The sequence below is a fragment of the Vidua chalybeata genome, chromosome 17 (genome assembly GCF_026979565.1).
Source record: "Vidua chalybeata isolate OUT-0048 chromosome 17, bVidCha1 merged haplotype, whole genome shotgun sequence".
In the NCBI taxonomy this organism is placed as follows: Eukaryota; Metazoa; Chordata; class Aves; order Passeriformes; family Viduidae; genus Vidua; species Vidua chalybeata.
Genome location: NC_071546.1, coordinates 8849889 through 8867643, shown reverse-complemented (window position 1 = coordinate 8867643; position 17755 = coordinate 8849889). Strand labels below are relative to the sequence as shown.

The 17755-nt window shown below is 54.7% G+C and overlaps 2 protein-coding genes across 2 annotated transcripts; one reads left to right on the top strand and one right to left on the bottom strand.

Moving 5' to 3' along the window:
* Positions 1 to 548: 548 nt before the first annotated feature.
* PPDPF (pancreatic progenitor cell differentiation and proliferation factor) lies at positions 549 to 3187 on the top strand. Its single transcript, XM_053958537.1, has 5 exons — positions 549 to 657; positions 1422 to 1510; positions 2283 to 2357; positions 2511 to 2607; positions 2820 to 3187. Exons 2-5 carry the CDS (start codon positions 1456 to 1458, stop codon positions 2926 to 2928), a joined length of 336 nt encoding a protein of 111 aa, XP_053814512.1. The 5' UTR covers positions 549 to 657; positions 1422 to 1455; the 3' UTR covers positions 2929 to 3187.
* A 5093-nt stretch (positions 3188 to 8280) lies between these two features.
* Positions 8281 to 17067, bottom strand: LOC128796626 (tyrosine-protein kinase Srms-like). The gene is made up of 8 exons (XM_053958484.1): positions 16620 to 17067; positions 13290 to 13411; positions 12257 to 12423; positions 11211 to 11349; positions 10577 to 10735; positions 9543 to 9724; positions 9239 to 9395; positions 8281 to 8867 (listed from the first exon to the last, which is right to left on the bottom strand). Exons 1-8 carry the CDS (start codon positions 16973 to 16975, stop codon positions 8674 to 8676), a joined length of 1476 nt encoding a protein of 491 aa, XP_053814459.1. The 5' UTR covers positions 16976 to 17067; the 3' UTR covers positions 8281 to 8673.
* Positions 17068 to 17755: the final 688 nt, after the last annotated feature.

Sequence of the window (17755 nt, the reverse complement as noted above, 5' to 3'; positions counted from 1 at the left end):
GTTCCTCCCCAACAGATCTGCTTCCTCGTACACACATCCATTGCCTTGGCTCTCCCAGCCCCACATCCCACAAAACCAGTGGTTTATGGAGCAGCACCTGCACAGGATGCTACCCTGGTACCCAAACACGGAGGAGCTGCTCTGTGCTGTGGGTTGTACTTTGGCCTTGCTGCAAGCTTTTCCTCCGAAATAAAGAGTTCTTTTCCAAAACTGATAACACCCAGACAGCTCAGAGTCCCTCGATTCTGTATTTATTTATTTTTCATCTTTACCCTCATTTTAAACGCAGCGTTGCTTGAAAGGAGAAAGAAACTTCTGCAGTTCGGAACTGGAGCTGAACCAGCTCAGAAGAGAAGGGTGGGCAGGATTTTTGGGAGGAACCTCCTCGCTCCGGGCGTTGTTGGGCCGTTCCGCGAGCCCTTGGGGGGTGTCCCCTCTCCCGGTCGCGACAATCGCGACCGATGGCAGGGGCGTGTCGGGGCACGCCCCCGCTGCCATTGGCGATGCCGCGGCAGGGCGTGTCCGGGGCGGATAAAGCCGCGCTGCGGGGGCGGCTCGGCAGCGCCGCGGCTCAGGCCGTGCGGTGCGAGCGACCCGCGGCCCCTGTGCCGGACCGCCCGGCCCGCCGGACCCCGCCGGACCCCGCACACGGCCCAGGTGCGCTGCCGGGGGGGAGCGGGGCGGCCCCGAGCCTTTGCTTTGCCAGGGGGCTGCGCTGGGTCGCTGTCGGGCGGGACTTCCCCGTGCCTCAGTTTCCCCGCTAAGGAAAGGTTGATTCTCCCGGGCGGCGCTCGGTGTCCGCCAGCTGTTGGCAGCTGGCGCGTTTGACCGCCTGAGCGTTTTTTAGAGCTTTCTTGGAGAATAAAGGGTCAGACTGTGCGAAAGAGTCAGCTGCTGGCAGGAAGGTGTTTTGTACCCGGAAGAGGGAAAGAACTTCTCCAGTTCAGAGCTGGAGCTGAACCACATCAAAGGTGAAGGGCGGGCAGGTTTGTCCCGGCTGTGGGTGATGGGGAGCCTGCTGAGGACAGGCTGGGGCTGGAACTTCTCGCAGGAACACCCTCGGTGTGTGCCCCAGCTCAACATTTCTTTGCTTCTTATGCAACATCCGCCTGGGATTTTGTAACTCCAGATGTTGATCCAAGGAGGGGAGCTGGATTCCTGCAAGAAAAACACCCGGGGAGAAGGGGTCGGGAAGGGGCTGTGCCAGGCTGTGCTCTGAGCAGGCAGTTGTGTATGACGGAATTATTTTGGCTTTGCACGGAGCTCTGTGGATTTAATCCATGTGCAGTGAGCACCAGCCGCTGTTCCCAGTGCAGGGCTGCACGTCCAGTAGTCACACTGGTTCCATTTACACCCCTGCAGCTTTTGGGGGTGCAGGGGTGGCTCAGGGTGGGTGCTGACAGCTGCCTCTGTGCTCCCAGGTTTAGATCTGCACAAGAACCAAGATCAGGAACCATGGCATCCATCCCATCCAGCGGCTCGCTCGTGGCCATGCACAACTATCGCAGAAGTAAGGGCAGGCTGGGGGCCGGGGGGCTTGGGGAGGTGGGTGAGCATGTGGGAGAATCTGCCAGCTGAGGGGGGATGTGGCTCCAGCAGCAATGGAGCTGAGCTGCAGCTGCAGCTCCCATGAGTGTTTGGGGAGAAAAGAGGACAGCCAGCAGTGTCCCTGCTGCTGCCCAGACCCTCATTGGGGCCCCCCAGCCCATCTGTACCAGCTGGTGAGGGGGCTCAAATCTCCTTCACTTGTTACTAAGGTTGTAGGGGATGGGGTGGACAGTTTCACCTTGCACTGTTGCTTCAGAAATGAGCTCCAAAAGCATTCTGGGCAATGGTTGCTCCTGGTACCTTACCCAGAAGAGAATTTCTGGTTTAATGGATTGCTTAAACCAGAGGGAATTAAAGGATTCCCCCAAGATGAAACAAGCAGCAGGCTTGTAGCTGTTATACTGAAAGCCCATGGATTATGCACAGGAATTTGCATCCTCTTGGCCTCAAGTCATCTGCAAAGGCCTCTCAAAGCCACTAAATTTTGTCCTTGGGGTTGCAGGTTTTTTCCTACAGAGGTGTTCAGGTGTTTTCCTGCTCCCTGCAGTTGGAATCTCCCCAGAATTCCCTTTTTAGTGGTTTTTACTGGCCTGGCACTAAACTGGGCAAGTAGTGCATGAGTCAGTGATGAGGCTGAGCCCTATCACCCAGGCACAGCCTCTCCAAGACTGTTTTCCTTCTTGTGGCATGGCCATGGGTCAGCAGTGGTTCTGATGGCCATGATTTTTCCACAGGGCGCCTGAGCTCCACATCCAGCACCAGCTCCTGCAGCTCAGAGTACTCTGGGGAGGTCATCCCCCATGGCCCAGGCAAGTGTCACCTGTCCTGGCTCATGGGGACTCTGCTCCCAGTCCCTCCTTGGGAAATCTTGCTGGAGGTGACCCGGCCTCTCCTGTGGGGTGAGGTTGGAGTGGCCCAGGTTGCACTGACCTGCACTCTCCCTGTCATGCACCTTTGCTCAGATCTGCCCAAGTCTGACCCCGGCCAGTGGTGGGCCAGCTTCTTCTTTGGGAAGACAGCTCACCCAGCCATGACAACGGTGTCAGAGTCCCAGGAGAGGTGAGTGCTTTGAGGTGACACAGGGCAGCACCAGTGCAGCATCCAGGGCATGTGGGGCTATCCCTGCTGCGTCCCCAGGGCGCATCCTGACCCAATGGACCGTGTCCATGCCCAGGGCTCCCACGCCTTTGCTGCAGGAGTAAACGCAGAGCAGTAGTGCCACATCTGGGGGATGGCAGGATGGCTGACTCTCTCTCTGCTGTGTGTTGCAGCCTGGGAGCTCTGCGGGTGGCCGCAGGACCCATAGCCTGTGGGCTGGTGGCAGCCCCGGGCGCAGGACAGAGGCGCCACGCCAGCGAGTCCAGCGCGGGTGCGATGTGAGCGGGTGCGATGTGAGCGGGTCCGCGCTGCTCCCTCCCACCCCGGCGGGCACAGCCCCTCCCCTGTAGAATAGCCGGCTGCTCCAAGCAAAAAAGGTGCTGCTTTCTAATGGAAAAGCGCAGCAGCCCCGCCGATTCCACTCCTGCCTTTTTTACTCTCTCTCGGTGTAACTAAGCCCTCTCAAAGCCGATGTGGTAACTCGTTTTTATTACCCTAAACTCGCACAATGGCAATGAATAAACTTGAGCAGCCTTTTAAAGCGTTGTGGGTTGTTTTTGTCCGTGGAAGGGGAGGGCAGAGCGGTGCTGGGGGTGCTGGTGGGGCTGGACCAGGACACAGCACAGCTCCTGACCGCAGCTGCAGGATGTGGTGGTGCCAGCTATCACGTGCAACCTGACTCACTGGGCCCTGTGTGTTCGGCACATGAGCAGGATCTGGCTGGGCTCTGGTGGTGTTGCAAACGCCTTCCCTCGCCCTTTTCTCTCCTTACTTGGCCACACAGCCTGTCCCTGCTGGCACTGAACTTGTTTTGTTCCCTGAACACACGGCTGCTCTGCACTGCTTTGGTAGCTCGAGGGGTAGGAGCGAGTGCCAGGGCCTGTGCAGGTGTGGCTGGGCTGGGGGAAGGATTTGGGTGCACAGTGACCCCTGCATAATGAGTAGAGAGATAAAACCTGCTCAAGACATGCATTTAATGAACCTGGCTATCAGGGTGGAGCTCATGGTGTGGATGGCAGCTCAGGGGCTGCTCTGGGTTTGCAGCCCTGGATCCCAGCTGGCCCAAGTGCTGTTTTGCCTGATTTTTGCCTTCAATTATTCAGCTTGGCTGTTTGACCCTTCCGTGACCAGCCCGATAGCTGGGAAAACAAGAGCCTGCAGGAAGGGAGCACCTTTGTTCCTGCTGGAGGAAAAAAAAAACCTTGCAGAGGTTCATTTACAAGTGCAAAATCTTCCTGCTCTGCTCCCAGCCACAGCATGAGGTGTGGGGCTGTCCCTGTGTGCACTGGGTGCTGCAGCCCCGATGGCAGCTGAAGCCACGGGACCCTGAGCTGTGATTTTGTCTCCTGGTGTCCCGTGCTGGCAGGGCAAAGGGCAGGGAGCAGCTGGGGACAAGTGGCTGCTCTGCAGGGGCATCCAAGGTCACTTCCAGTTCCGTTGTTTTTACAGTGGAAAGTGTTGAGTAAGCTTTTCTCTGAGCTCTGCTTCCCCAGGCACTGGCCCTTGTCTGCGGGGCAGTGTCTGTGTCCCCTGTCCCTCCAAGGGGCCAGGGCAGCACTGGCACCTCTGCTCCCACATGTCAGTGTGTGCATCCAAAGGGGATGGCTTCAGGGGTGTTCCAGCAGTCTGGGCACTGCCAGCACCCTGAGGGTGACCCCCATGTCCATGGCAGCAACTGATCTGATGCGACTTCCAGACAGGCAGCAAACTATTGTTGTGGGGCTGCACATGGCAGCCTTTAAACTTCATGAAACACAGGAAAATCAAGATAAAACAAACCCTTTCTGAGTAAGACAAAGCAAGGCGGGCTGGCTGGCTGGGACATGAGGTTGTGGCACTGCTCCAGGCTCTTCCCAGGGCCCAGCAAAGTCCTTTGGGTGCTGCTCATCCCCAGGATGCCTCAGGGATCTCCTCTGCTGCTGGTTGCCAGCATATTTTGGAGAGACAAATATTTTTTTTCCCAAGCCCGGAAATCAGCGTGGACACACAAAGGTAAAGTCAATATTACTGTATTTGCTTGTTGGTCTTGTGATCATGGAGGGACAACCCAGCAACTGCCCTCAGGCACCCAGGGGAGGCAGTGACAGAGCAAAGGCACCAATGCTACATCCCTGGCTTTCACCTGGGCACATTCCCCAGCCTGATCCAGTTCTAAGTGAGCTGCTCTGTGATGCCAGGAGCACATGGATGCTCCCTTACCCAGTTTTTGAATGCTGGATTCATTCATTCCCACACTGCTCCAAGGTGGGTAGGATTTTCAGCAGGGACTGCAAAACCTGTCAAAACCTGCAAAACCTTCTGCCCACCCATGGTTCCCTGTGCAGTGAAGCAAAACTGCCTGGAAAAACCCTGCTGAATTAAAGGCTGTTTTTAATGTCTGTGAAGTGTCACAGACTCAGACTCCTTCTCTGCTAGGAGTGAAGATATAGAGAGAGTCCAGATCCCCCCAAATGTGCTCCTGGGCAGCTTCATGGCATTTCTGAGAGCAAAGCCCTTGGCATTGCCTTTTTTTTGCTTGGGATTGAAAGGCTTTTAGGGCCTTTTTTACCCCTTCACAGCCTGCAGACATTTTGGAAAAGCATCTGACAGCCAAGCACATTTATTTTTGTTCTGTTTCCATCTCCACTGCTGTGGGTGTCTCTCTTCTCAAGTAACAAGTGATGAGAGAAAACTCTCATCTCACAATTCTATGGAACAGCCTCAAATTGTGGCAGGAGAGGTTTAGGTTGGATATCAGGACAAATTTCCACACTGAAAGAGTTACCAAGCATGGGACTCACCATCCCTGGAGGGGTTTAGAAGCCCCGTGGCACTTGGGGACATGGGTTAGTGATGGGTCCAGCAGTGCTGGGGGAAAGGTTGGACTCAATGATCTTAGAGGGCTTTTCCAACCTAAGTGATTCTATGATTCCAGCTGATTTCCTGTGTCCTCATGTTGCTGCTCTGGTGGGATAGAAAGGGAAACATTGTGCAGTAGAAGCAAGATAATGAAAGGGGTTCCCCATACACTGCGCACTTCCCTAATCAATCCCCTTCTTCCTTTAGGGAGGGGCAAGCACCCACCTCCCGTGGCATCAACTCCACAGGGACTGATGTCTCCCCTCTGCTCCCTTGATGGTGTTTTAACTGTTGATTAATCCACATATTTGTTAAAAACTCCCTGGTGTTTTCTGCTCACTCAGCCTTTGCAGCAGCCCTCGTGCCACCCCGCCGCCTCCAGTGAGAATTATTTTTTTACATCCCCTGCCTCTTGCTGCTGGGGGTTGCTTTGGTTTGGTTTATTTCCCTCCAGCAGCTTGGCTTCCCCCTCACCCTTCAAACGCTGATGTGGGATCTTAAAAATAGAAATGAGCTGTGCAGCTGAAATACATCGCATTAGCCTGAGGCTGCTTCCAAATGCCACTGGGTCAAGGCTCCGATCCTTGAATCCTCCAACGGGCACATGCCAGGCTGCAAACGGAGCAGGAGGTACCTGTAACAACAGGATTTACAGTGCCCTCTAACAGCAGGATTTGCAATGCCCACTCCGGAGCAATTCCGGAGGGACTGAGACCTTTGTGAGTGGACTTTAGGAAAAGCCTGGTCCAGTTTTTGGGGGAGGGCTGCAGTGCCCAGCTCAGGCTGAGATCCTGGGAGCAGACAGGAAAATTTGGGTTCCCCACCCCCCCCCCCCCCACCCCTCCCCCCGCCTCCCCAAGTTTCTCTACTTTTAGCAAACAAGTAATGACTCTGAGAAATGCCAAAACCCAGCAGACCGTGCTGGAAGGCAAACCCAGGCTGTGAATTGGCTTTTTTATGCAGCAGAGGAAGAGGAGGAGTAAGGAAAACTGCTGTGGGCAGCACCGTGCCACCACATCCCCATATTCCCCCTCCACATCCCCAGGAGGTCACTGGGACTGCTGAGTGAGCTGGTTTTGGGCCATGCGACTGGCGGGCTGGTGCCCTACCAGCCCCCCTGGCATCTCCAGGTACCCCACCATGGATGGCTGTGCCCCACACCAGCCCCATCACGCCACGCACACCCTTCTCCTCCTGCTTATTTTTGAGCTCCATCTGGTGGCAGCCAGACCTGCAAATTTACTTTCTTTATTGCTATTTGAGCAGCCTGGTCTAGTGGACAGTGTCCCTGCCCGTGGTAGGAGGCTGGAACAAGGTGATCTTGAAGGTCCCTTCCAACCAAACCATTCAGTGATTCTGAGGTGCAGCAGCCTCCCCTGCCCCGTGTCCCTGCCCTTCCTTAGTGTGCCACAACCCTTCACCTGCTGGATGTGCCTTCAGTCTTTACTTTCCTGCAGGAGAGGACCTGGGCTGTACATAGCTGTGCTCTCTGCTCAGGTGTTTGATCAGGCTGCAGAATGTTTGTGCAAGGAGAGGATTTCCTCTTGCAACCGTGTCCCAACCCAACCTGTTGCTTTTTCCATCTGGGAACACTCTAACCAGGAGCTGCTGCCTTCCCTGGACAGGGCTGCAGCTCTGTGGACAGGAACAGAGCAGGCTTCATCCCACCCCTAACCACATTCCTGCCTCCCCTTTCCAGGCCCCTCGTGCTTGGAGACTTGCTCAGCCAACAGCCAGACTTGTTTCTGCTGCTCTGCACAGCATGGACACTGCCCAGGCGTGGGGAATGTTACATAAACTTTATTAACTTTATAAATTCCAACGTTGCTGTTGGCTCAGTCCCACTGGTCACCTGCAAAGGGGCAAAATGGGCTTGTCAGAGGGAATTCTAAGCCTCTGCCAGTTGCCTGTCACCCACAGCCTGTCTGCTCCTGCCACCAGTGCCACAATTGTGTTAGGGCTCTAACAGCACCACTTGGGCACCTCTGCCTGTGCCAGCCTGGAGCCTTGCCATTGCTCCAATTCCTGCTTTTCCATGTGTTCTTCTACTGCTGCCAAGGACAGTCCGGCCTCTGGGAGTGTTCATGGGCAGGGGGCAACAGGGACTTGGCTGGAGCAAACTCTGCCACGGCTAGGGAGGGACCAGCGGCTCAAGGCCTCCCTACAATGCCATATCCTGGGATTAGGGAGGAGCTGGGGGTGGTGGGAATATCTCTTGGTTTGCCCCATGGGTGTGATAAAGAACAAAGTAGGGTGATGCAGGGTTTTACCTTTGCTGCCTGCACCTGGCATAAGGAGGCATTCAATATTAGAACACAGATATTCATTTTTCTTGGAATAACCACACAACGGTGAGTGAGACAAGGATCCAGAGCGGAGCAGCCCAGTCAGGAGCTGGCTGTGCAGAGTCCTCGGGGCAAGTGGGGCTGCTGCCTGGGAAAGGGGTGGCAGAGGCACACAGGGGTACTTGGGAGAATAGAGTCCAAGGAGACACAAGAATGGTTTTATCTGTGGTTGCAAGAGTAGGGCTGGTTGCAAATCAGTGCTTCCTCAAACCTATCCTTGGTGGGCTCCTTGAACCCATCCTTGGAAGTGTTCACATCCAGGTCAGACAGGGCTCGGAGCAACCTGCTCTAGTGGAAGGTGTCCCTGTCCATGCCAGGGGCGTTGGAACAAGATGAGCTTTAGGGCCCTTCCAACCCAAGCCATTCCATGATTCCTGGGAGGGAGTGGAGCATCGTGCTGAGGGAGGAGCATCCAGCAACACCCTGCAAGGACTCCTGTGGGTGGATGCACACACATTTATTGATAAATACACCGGACACACACTACAAGATAAATCAAGCAGAGCCACAACTGAACATGAACTGTAAACCTTCACGTTTGTGTGGGGAGCAGCAGGGACCTCTCACCCTACTGAGTGAACGAAGATGTAAACTTTGAGTGATGCCTCCATGGGGCTTCTCCAAACTGTTAAACAGCCAAGTGCTGGCAACGAGTTCTCCACAACTTGTTGCTTTCTCCCTTGGCCACCTCCCTGCACCCTGGCTGTGAGGGACCACAAGCTGTTTTCTGGGGGGGATGTGCTTTCCTTGTAGCCCTGTCAGAGGGCAAACCAGAAGGAAGGAACTTCTTGGCAAGAGCTGGCCTGGAGGGGCTTGTGCAGGAAGGATGGTGGGAAGGGGTCCCTCAGGAGAGGGAGCTGAGCAGCCGCCTGTAGATGAAGCCCAGCTTCTCCCGCAGGGCCAGGAAGGTGGGACGCTCCTCTGTGTTGCCACTCCAGCACTCCAGCATGATGCTGTAGATCTCGGGAGGGCAGGGGCTGGGCCGGGGGAGGCGGTAGCCCCTGGTGATTTGTCGTACGGTTTCTTGGTTTGTCATTCCTGCAAGGAAGGAGAAGATGTCCCTGAGTCTGATGTCCCCAAAGGATGCCCTGAAGGTACACCTGCAGTGGCCAAGATGTCACTGGTGCTGCTGTGAAACAGTGTCTCTCTGCCAGAGGGGTAGTAGAAAAGAGGATCTGGGAGATCCAGACTAACTTCCTGCCCCCAGCTCCTACACCCACTCTGCAACCACTGAGTATCCCTCTAAGACATCCCTAAATGGACAATAACCTGCTCATTCACCAGGAACTGCTTCCATATCCCTTAGGGAAGGGACAATATAACATTTCATGACCCTATGGCTTTTGGGGACCATGGGCAAGCTGCCCAGCAGGTGGATGGAGGGCACAGGAGTGGGGCAGCAGCCCTACCTTCATACGGGATCTGTCCATACGTGAAGACTTCGTAGAGCAGAATCCCATAGGACCAGACGTCGGACTTGAGGGAGTAGGTGCGGTAGTTGGCTGCCTCCGGGGCCGTCCACTTCACTGGGATTTTAGTGCTGCTGCTGGTGGAATAAATGTCATCCTGAAAAGAAACAGGAGATGGGACATGAGGGATGGGGTGAACAACACAGACACGACTTTTGGGGATGGCGGGGATTGCCTCCATCATGGGACAGCTCTATGAGCTCGAGTGGTGGGAGGGAGGGACCACAGCATCCCCTGAACTGACCTTGAGGAGCCGGGCAAGTCCGAAATCAGCGATTTTGCAGGTGAGTTCCTCTCCAACCAGGATGTTTCTGGCTGCCAGATCCCGATGGACAATGTGCTTCTCCTCCAGGTACCTCATCCCATCCGCCACTTGGCAGGCGATGTTGAGCAGGTGGGAGGTGCCCAGGGATTTCCCTTCAGGACCTGTTAATCCAGACAATCCAAGCATTGGGGGCAACCAAACAACAGGTTTTCTGGTGGTTTGGTTTGGAAGGAGACCCTGTGCTGGCAGTGTGGGACATGAGGATCATATAAAACCTCAAATCTATGCTCCTGCCTAACTGTCCTGGTTGTGCTGTGTGGGAAGTTCAGCACAGCCATGTTCTCCTCAGGCATGGGACAGGGGTGGGCACCAGGGTCACAGATATCCATGGCTTGTTCAAAGCCAAAGGTGACCTTCTTCCATGCAAATCTCCCCGCGGGCCTCTCAGCCTGTTGTACCTGTGAGCCCCAGTCAGAAACAAGGCCAGTGTGGGTGGGAGGGGCAGTACCCTGTAGAAAAACAGGTCTTGGTGGGAGCAGTTTGATTGTGCTGGGTCAGGAAAAGAAAGGCCAAGAAAATTAAACTGGGTGATGAGTGGTACACGGCATGTTATGAGCTGTGCACACGCACAAACCCATGGGGAAGTTCGGCAGTTTCATTCCTAAAGAAGGTGGAGTTGCCCAAACACAGCAGTGACATTCTGTGCTCTGGTGGGAGCTGGCAGACCATGGGTAGGTGGAGGAGGGATGAAGGTCCCTACCAATGAGCTTGGGCTCCCAGGGCTTGATACAAACCCAGCTCACATGGACACCCAAAGGATCATGCCAGGCTTAGTGATCCCATCTCCACCAATCCATCTGCGCATGGATTGCTCTGTGTTACCACTGATCAAACAGGGCAGAAATCAGGCTGGCACTCTCTTAGGGTTCCCATTCAGATTCTTAGGGTCACTCTGAGGCAGTGGAAGCAGTGACCCAGGATCCCCCATGCCGTGGGGCCAGGACAGCACTCACTGTTGAGGTAGCTGTGGAGGTTGCCTTTGCGCATGAGCTCGGTGATGATGTACACGGGCTCCTCCAGGGAGCACACGGCGTGCAGCTGGATCAGCTTCTCATGCCTCAGGCGCTTCAGGTTCTGAATCTCCTTGGTGAAGTCCTCTGCTTTCATGTCAGCTGTGGGAGAAAGCCAACACAGCCCTTGTGAGCCACTTTCTCATGTAGACATTGGGACCTCAGTGCCTCCAACTGGGATGAGGACCTTTTTTACCTGCTGACAGCCCATCCCTGCTCCCAAAGCTCAGGTCTGCACCACCTGTGTTTCAGAGCCAAAGAGATGTTTTCCATGGGGCTTTGGGTCTCATTTTCAGGTTCATAGCCCCATCAGGACTTAATGGATCACAAACCCATTTGATTTGATGTGATGTCATTTGTCACACACCCACTGGCTGGAACCATTTTATAGGGATGCAGCTCAAGCTTAGGTTTGTGCACAGAAATATTCCAGTGGCTCCTCACCAGGTCCTACTGCAGTTTGCATGATAAAACAGTCACAGTGGCCAAGAGGATGAGGAAATAAAGGAGGGTCAATGATAATGGCAGTGAACGAGAGACTCAGTTGGCTGCTGTTAACATCTGATTCTCCACGTACCTTTAATGATCTTGATGGCCACTGGCACCGTGTTCCTCCACAGCCCTTCCCACACCTCTCCAAAGTAGCCCTCTCCCAGCTTCCTCCGCAGGGTGAACTCCCAGCGCGGGCGCTCCCAGCCGTCCCTCTCGGGGGGAGTCTGTCAGATGGACATGGAATGGCACGCTCGGACCAGCCAGCCAGCCAGGACCTGCTGGTGGAGCCTGCAGCAGCCCTTGGTGCCCACAGAGGAGCAGGACATGGTGCTCCACCAGCCAGGGGCTGAGCCTGAGCACTGCCCTTCCCTCAGTGTTCACTGTGGGCACAGAGCACATGGGGCATCCTCTGCATGAGCCCTGCTGCGACCCCAGGTGTGCAAGGGGGAGAGTTTGGAGACTACATGCAATACCAGGAGTTCAAGCCATAATTCACTTCTCATCAGACCTCCAAAGTGGCTTTTCTCCATCTCCACCAATAAATAAATTGCATGAATTAATATTACTGCATATTATGGCTGATTTAGACTTCATTAAGCATTTCTTTTATCCCATACCTTTCAATTTCACTCTTGGATTATTCACATGGTTAATTGCTACTTCCAAGTCATAATCAGTGGATGGAACTCTAATCAGGAAATGAGCTGGCAATTTGGGATTAATACTGTAATTAGACTTATGAGTGTTGCACTAATTGGTATGAAAACTTCATAAAAGCCATGTGCTTTGTCTTATATTCTCAGGAAAAACTTGGAAGAGCAGGTATTTCCAGAATCCGTATTGAATGGGATTGTACCAACTTGGTTTCCAGTCTTTGAGATGGACAACATATTTCAGAAAATTCTGTGCATTTTGGCTTGGTCAAAAATACATATAAACGCCATGCCCAGGCTTAACGTGGCTGATCAAAGGTGATGCTGGCAGCTATTCTAATGGTGGGCTTTAAATTCAGTTAAATAAAGCTCAAAACCCAAACGGACAGACTAATTATTTCTAGTTTCCCTCGTTTCCCTTTCCTTTTCCCCATCCCGGCCACGGCGGGGAGCGGGGCGGAGCTGTGCCCGTACGCACCGCAGGGCTGCAGGGCTGCAGCAGGGGGCTCTGGATGACCTTCCAGTGCTCCGTGTAGAAGGCGAGGAGCTCGTCCATGTTGGGAAAGGGGTGTCCCTTCTGGATGTAGAGGCTGCCCCTGGGGCTCTTGCAGATTCGGAAGTGGCTGACCTTGGCGTGGTTGCGCACTGTGGGGAAGCCCAGGTTGGGGGAAAACTCAACTCATGCAAAGATCAGTCCCTCCCCTCCTCCCTGCTGGCTCCATCCTCTCTTCTTTAAATATTCCAAGTCTTTTAATAAAGTTAGAGTAACGCAACTCTCCCCTGGACTGCTTCATCCCTCTCCCCACCTCCCTCCTGCTCCCACCTCCTGGCCCAGAGGACTCCTGGCCATTGTGAGCCAGGCTCCTTTGGACCACAGAGGTGATGCTTTATTATCAGGGATAATTAATAAGCTCTATTCCCAGGCAAAATTTCACCATGGGCTGCTCAGAGAACAGCAGAGCTGCTCAAAAAGGATAAACCAGGGACGGCTGTGACTCCCACAGCTCAGGGACTCATGGTGGGATGTAGAGTTTGCCATGAATTTTCCTAGGATTACTTCTATGGGGATAAAACCAGACCGTAATGGTACTGCCTGGTCCACAACCCCCTGTATTCAGATTTCAGTATGTGGGAGCAGCCCAGGCCCTGATAATCTGGAGTGGCAGCATATTTTTAAACAACCCTCAGATGACAAAAGCTGCTGGAATGAAATCCTGGGAGTTGGTGCCACAAAACCATCATTAAGCTGCAGTGAAATGTTTATGGCTTTCATACCCCTGACAGGAGCCATGCACTTTCCTTTGCCACAGTGATTCAATAATCCATGCCTGCTCTGTAAACTTTCCCCTTGCCCTTAGAAAGCTGCCCATTCCCTTCAACAAGGTGCTGAAAAGTGCTTTAAACATATTCCCATTTTCACCCCATGCTAAGTAAGCCAGGAGCTGCCCCTAAGGAACAGCCTGCTTCCTTTCCCTGTGCTAATTTTGTCTGGCTAATTGCCACAAGGTCACCTGAAAGAGAATATTCGCCCTTGCTGCTCTCGCTGTCTCGGATGAGGAAGGAGCCGTGCTGGTTGGGAGGCGAGAGGAGGAGCTGCTCCGCTTCGTTTCGGCTGATCTTGCTGAAGTACCAGCTGGGGAGCAGAGCAGAGGGGTCAGAGCAGGGCAAGGGGATGCTGCACAGATGGGTCTGCATCCATTTCAGAGGACTCTGCACCCCCTGAGCTGAAGAGAGGGAGCAGCTGCTGGGCTGTTTGCTCATTCCTACAGCCACCAAGTGGCATGATGGCTAGAACCTGTCTCAAAACCTGTAGATGTGGCTGCCTGCATGCACCAGGGCTGTTCCATTGGGTGGGCTTTACAGGCACTTTTTGCAGTTTATTGCAGCTCACTGCCTGCAGACCATTTTATTTCAGAATCAGAGAATCCCAGAATGGTTTGAGTTGGGAGGGATGCTAAAACATACCTTATTCAACCCCTCCTGCCATGGGCAGGGACACCTTCCACTAGCCCAGGCTGCTCAAAGCCCCATCCAGCCCAGTACTGAATGCTGGCAGGGATGGGGCATTTCCTCCACCAGTCTCTGGACGCTGCTGTCCAAATCTCAGCTCCATCCCAAACCCGTGAGGTTTATACTCTTGGGCTGACAGCCTGTGGTAAATAAAACAGCAACCACCTGGTGCTGTGTGGAAGATGCTCTGGTGAGGTTGTCCCTGTGTCCTGCCATGACAGCAACCTCTGCAGGCACAGGATCCCTTTGCACTTCTTGACCTGCAGCTCATGGGCAGAACCGGCTCTGAGCCCTGAGCAAATGGCACCAATGAAAACATCTCTGGCAATTGCATTTTGCTGCTCCAGCTGTGGCAGTGCTGGTTGGGGACTTCACAGCACCAAGCCGGGGGAGGACCCAGGCAAACCCCTTTTCTGTGTCACATCACTGAGATTCATCACTGAATTCCCGTAAGGAAAGGCACGTTGGCTGCCTGGGTCCCGACACAGCGAGATGCGCAGGAAGATGCAGCTCCATCCAGCCTAAGGCAGCCAGGACGTGAGAAGCCAAGAGTTTCATTAGCTGGGATCGCCAGCGTCTGAGAAGCCACGCAGGAAATTACACATGATGGGGTGAACAAATTACCACCCAGCTCCAACCTGCGGCTCCGCGGAGTCTGCGTGCTCACGGCTTGCTCCGCCTGGGAAGCCGGGCACGTTCCGGCCCTCCCACGCCGTGGCATTGCCCTTGTCCCTGTCCCCAGCATGGGGCTGGGCACCAGCTGCTCACAGCTGGTGTTCACACAGCTACACACACAGGTACACACACACCTGTACACACACAGGTACACACACACACACAGGTACACACACAGATACATACACACACACAGGTACACACACACCTGTACACACACCGGTACACACACACACACAGGTACACACACACCTGTACACACACAGGTACACACACACACACAGGTACACACACAGATACATACACACACACAGGTACACACACACCTGTACACACACCGGTACACACACACACACAGGTACACACACAGGTACACACACACACACAGGTACACACACACCTGTACACACACAGATACACACACACACACACAGGTACACACACAGGTACACACACACACACAGGTACACACACACACACACACAGGTACACACACAGGTACACACACACACACAGGTACACACACACACACACACAGGTACACACACACCTGTACACACACAGGTACACACACACACACAGGTACACACACAGGTACACACACACACACAGGTACACACACACACACACACAGGTACACACACACACACACAGGTACACACACACCTGTACACACACAAGTACAGACACACACACAGGTACACACACAGATACATACACACACACAGGTACACACACACCTGTACACACACAGGTACACACACACACACAGGTACACACACAGGTACACACACACACACATACATACACACACACAGGTACACACACACCTGTACACACACAGGTACACACACACACACACAGGTACACACACACCTGTACACACACAGGTACACATACACACAGGTACACACACACCTGTACACACACAGGTACACACACACACAGGTACACACACACACACACCTGTACACACACAGGTACACACACACACACAGGTAAACACACACACCTGTACACACACAGGTACACACACACACACCTGTACATACACAGGTACACACACACACACAGGTAAACACACACACCTGTACACACCCAGGTACACACACACCCCTGTACACACACACATGTACACACACATGTACAAGCTCCGCTGTAGCCTGTCCAACTGTCCCATGCCATGGGAACAAGGCAGGGAGCTGACCCCACGCTCCACACTGGTGTGGTGCCAGCACAGCCCAAGCGGACTGGATTTTTCTTCCTCAAAGCACACGCAGGGAGGGTCTCTCCCATCCCACCTGCACACCGGGGACCCTTCCCGGGCTTCTCTCCTTTACCCCGCTCAGCACAGGGCGAGCCCGGAGGGGTCCCCAGCGTGCCACGCCCGCCGCAGCCCCGCGCTGCCCGCGCTCGGTGACTCAGGGCACAGGGGGAACAGCTGTGTCTCGGGGCGCTTTGCCCGACGTGTCGGGACCAGGCTGCCTTATGCAACGAGGAGCCTGGGCTTTCCCCGGCTGCCAGAGGGCTGAGACATGCCCCGAGCTCCCTGTCGGCTGAGAGAGGCACCGCCCGGGAGGAAGCCCCCAGCTCTGGATAAGCAGGATGGCAGCGGCAGCAACAGCTGGCCCTACAGAGCTCTGGGCTTCCTGGTAGGTACCAACCCGAAATGCTTCTTCCCGTGTTCCCAAGCCCTTTGGAGCGGGCAGGGCTCAGGTACAAGTTCCCCAGCCCCCTCTCCCTGCTGAGTCCCCTTTAACAAGAGGGAAAGTAGCCGGAGCAAACAGAAGCCTTTGCAAGCCTGCCCAGCATCGCCCCGCGCCCCAGCCCAGAGCCAGCCCCTCCCGTGCGAGGGTGATGCAGCCGGGAAGGGACACCGGCATCTCTCCCCGCTGGAGCATCCCCCAAATCTCGCTTCCTCTGCCCAACACCTCCACCCTCCTGCCACGAGCTGTAGGAGCTGCAGAGGCTGCAGGGATGCTCAGGGGAGGGCAGGTCCCCGCTCAGTCCCAGTCGCAGGCTGATGGCCAAAGCAGGGGACGAGGATCTGGTGCTCGCCGCCGCTGTGGAGGGTGAGCACTGCCTTTCCCCGCGCGGGATGTGCTGCCCTAGCCCAGCCTCCATCCCCCTGTGGATCCAGAGCAGGGGATACTTACGGGCGGTGAGCGGAGGTGCCCTGGCTGAGGTTGGCCACGTAGGCAGCAGGGACGTAGCCCATGGCCGGCTCCCCCAGCAGCCGCCGGGCTAAGACATACTCGCCCTCTTCTCTGAGGACACGCAGTTTGTCCCCTGCGCTTACGCTCAGCTCCTCGGCGCTGCGGGCTGTGAAAGCGTACAAAGCGATACAGAGAGAGGACTTGGGGATGAAGGAAATGGAAGTCGCCTCCGAGTTCAGCGAAACGGAATCGGAGCCAAGATACCCCAGCGAGCAGCTCTCCGTCACGGAGCGGGGACGGAGCTTGTTCCAGAAGGATGTCAGGAAGGTCAAGCGCTTCCTGACGAACTGCTCCATGCCCGGTGATGTGCTGGGTGCGGTGGGCTATGCCACCGCGCTCCCGGAGGCCGGGGGAAGGGGGGATGCGGGGCTCCTGCCGCCGGCCGGGAAGCTCATCCTGCCGGCCCGCGTTACCCGCACGCTTCTGGGCGCTCGCCGGCCCTTCCCGGCGAACTTCCTATTTCTGAAAGTGAAACTGGTTCATCTGGTGGGACGAGTCTGCAGGCGGGACGAGTCTGCGGGCAGGAGTCCCACGCTCAGACCCACGGGCACATCTGGGAGACAGGCACAGCTGCAGCCGGGCTTGCTGCTCTCGAAGAAGAAGGAGAACGGCTGTTGTTTCATTTAATCATTATTTTAAAGTGTGCTCTTTGCTTCTTACCAGAGCACCATAAACACAGCTCTCTGTTCTTGAGCAGCTCTTGTCACAAGTGGCTGACTCCAGTTAATAGTCTTCATCTCACTTGTGTGGGAGGATATTTTTTTTTTTTTCCATAGGACAATAATTGCATCCACAAATGTGGGAGAGTCAAAACAGAATTAAGGAAATAACCTTAGAAGAGATCTTAAGTGTTTGGATATTTCCTGGCTGGATACTGGGAGGCTTTATAACACAAGATCCTTTCTTCCTTCAGTCTACAATGACCTCCCAGAGTTACCCCACTAAAGCATTTGCCTCCTCACACTAATTCCCCATTGCAGAGGATTGCTAGGGAATTCACATCCCAGATCCACCAGGATCTGGTGTTCACTCAGCCTCCACCAGAGATGGGTCCCCCTCAGAATCAGAATCAGATC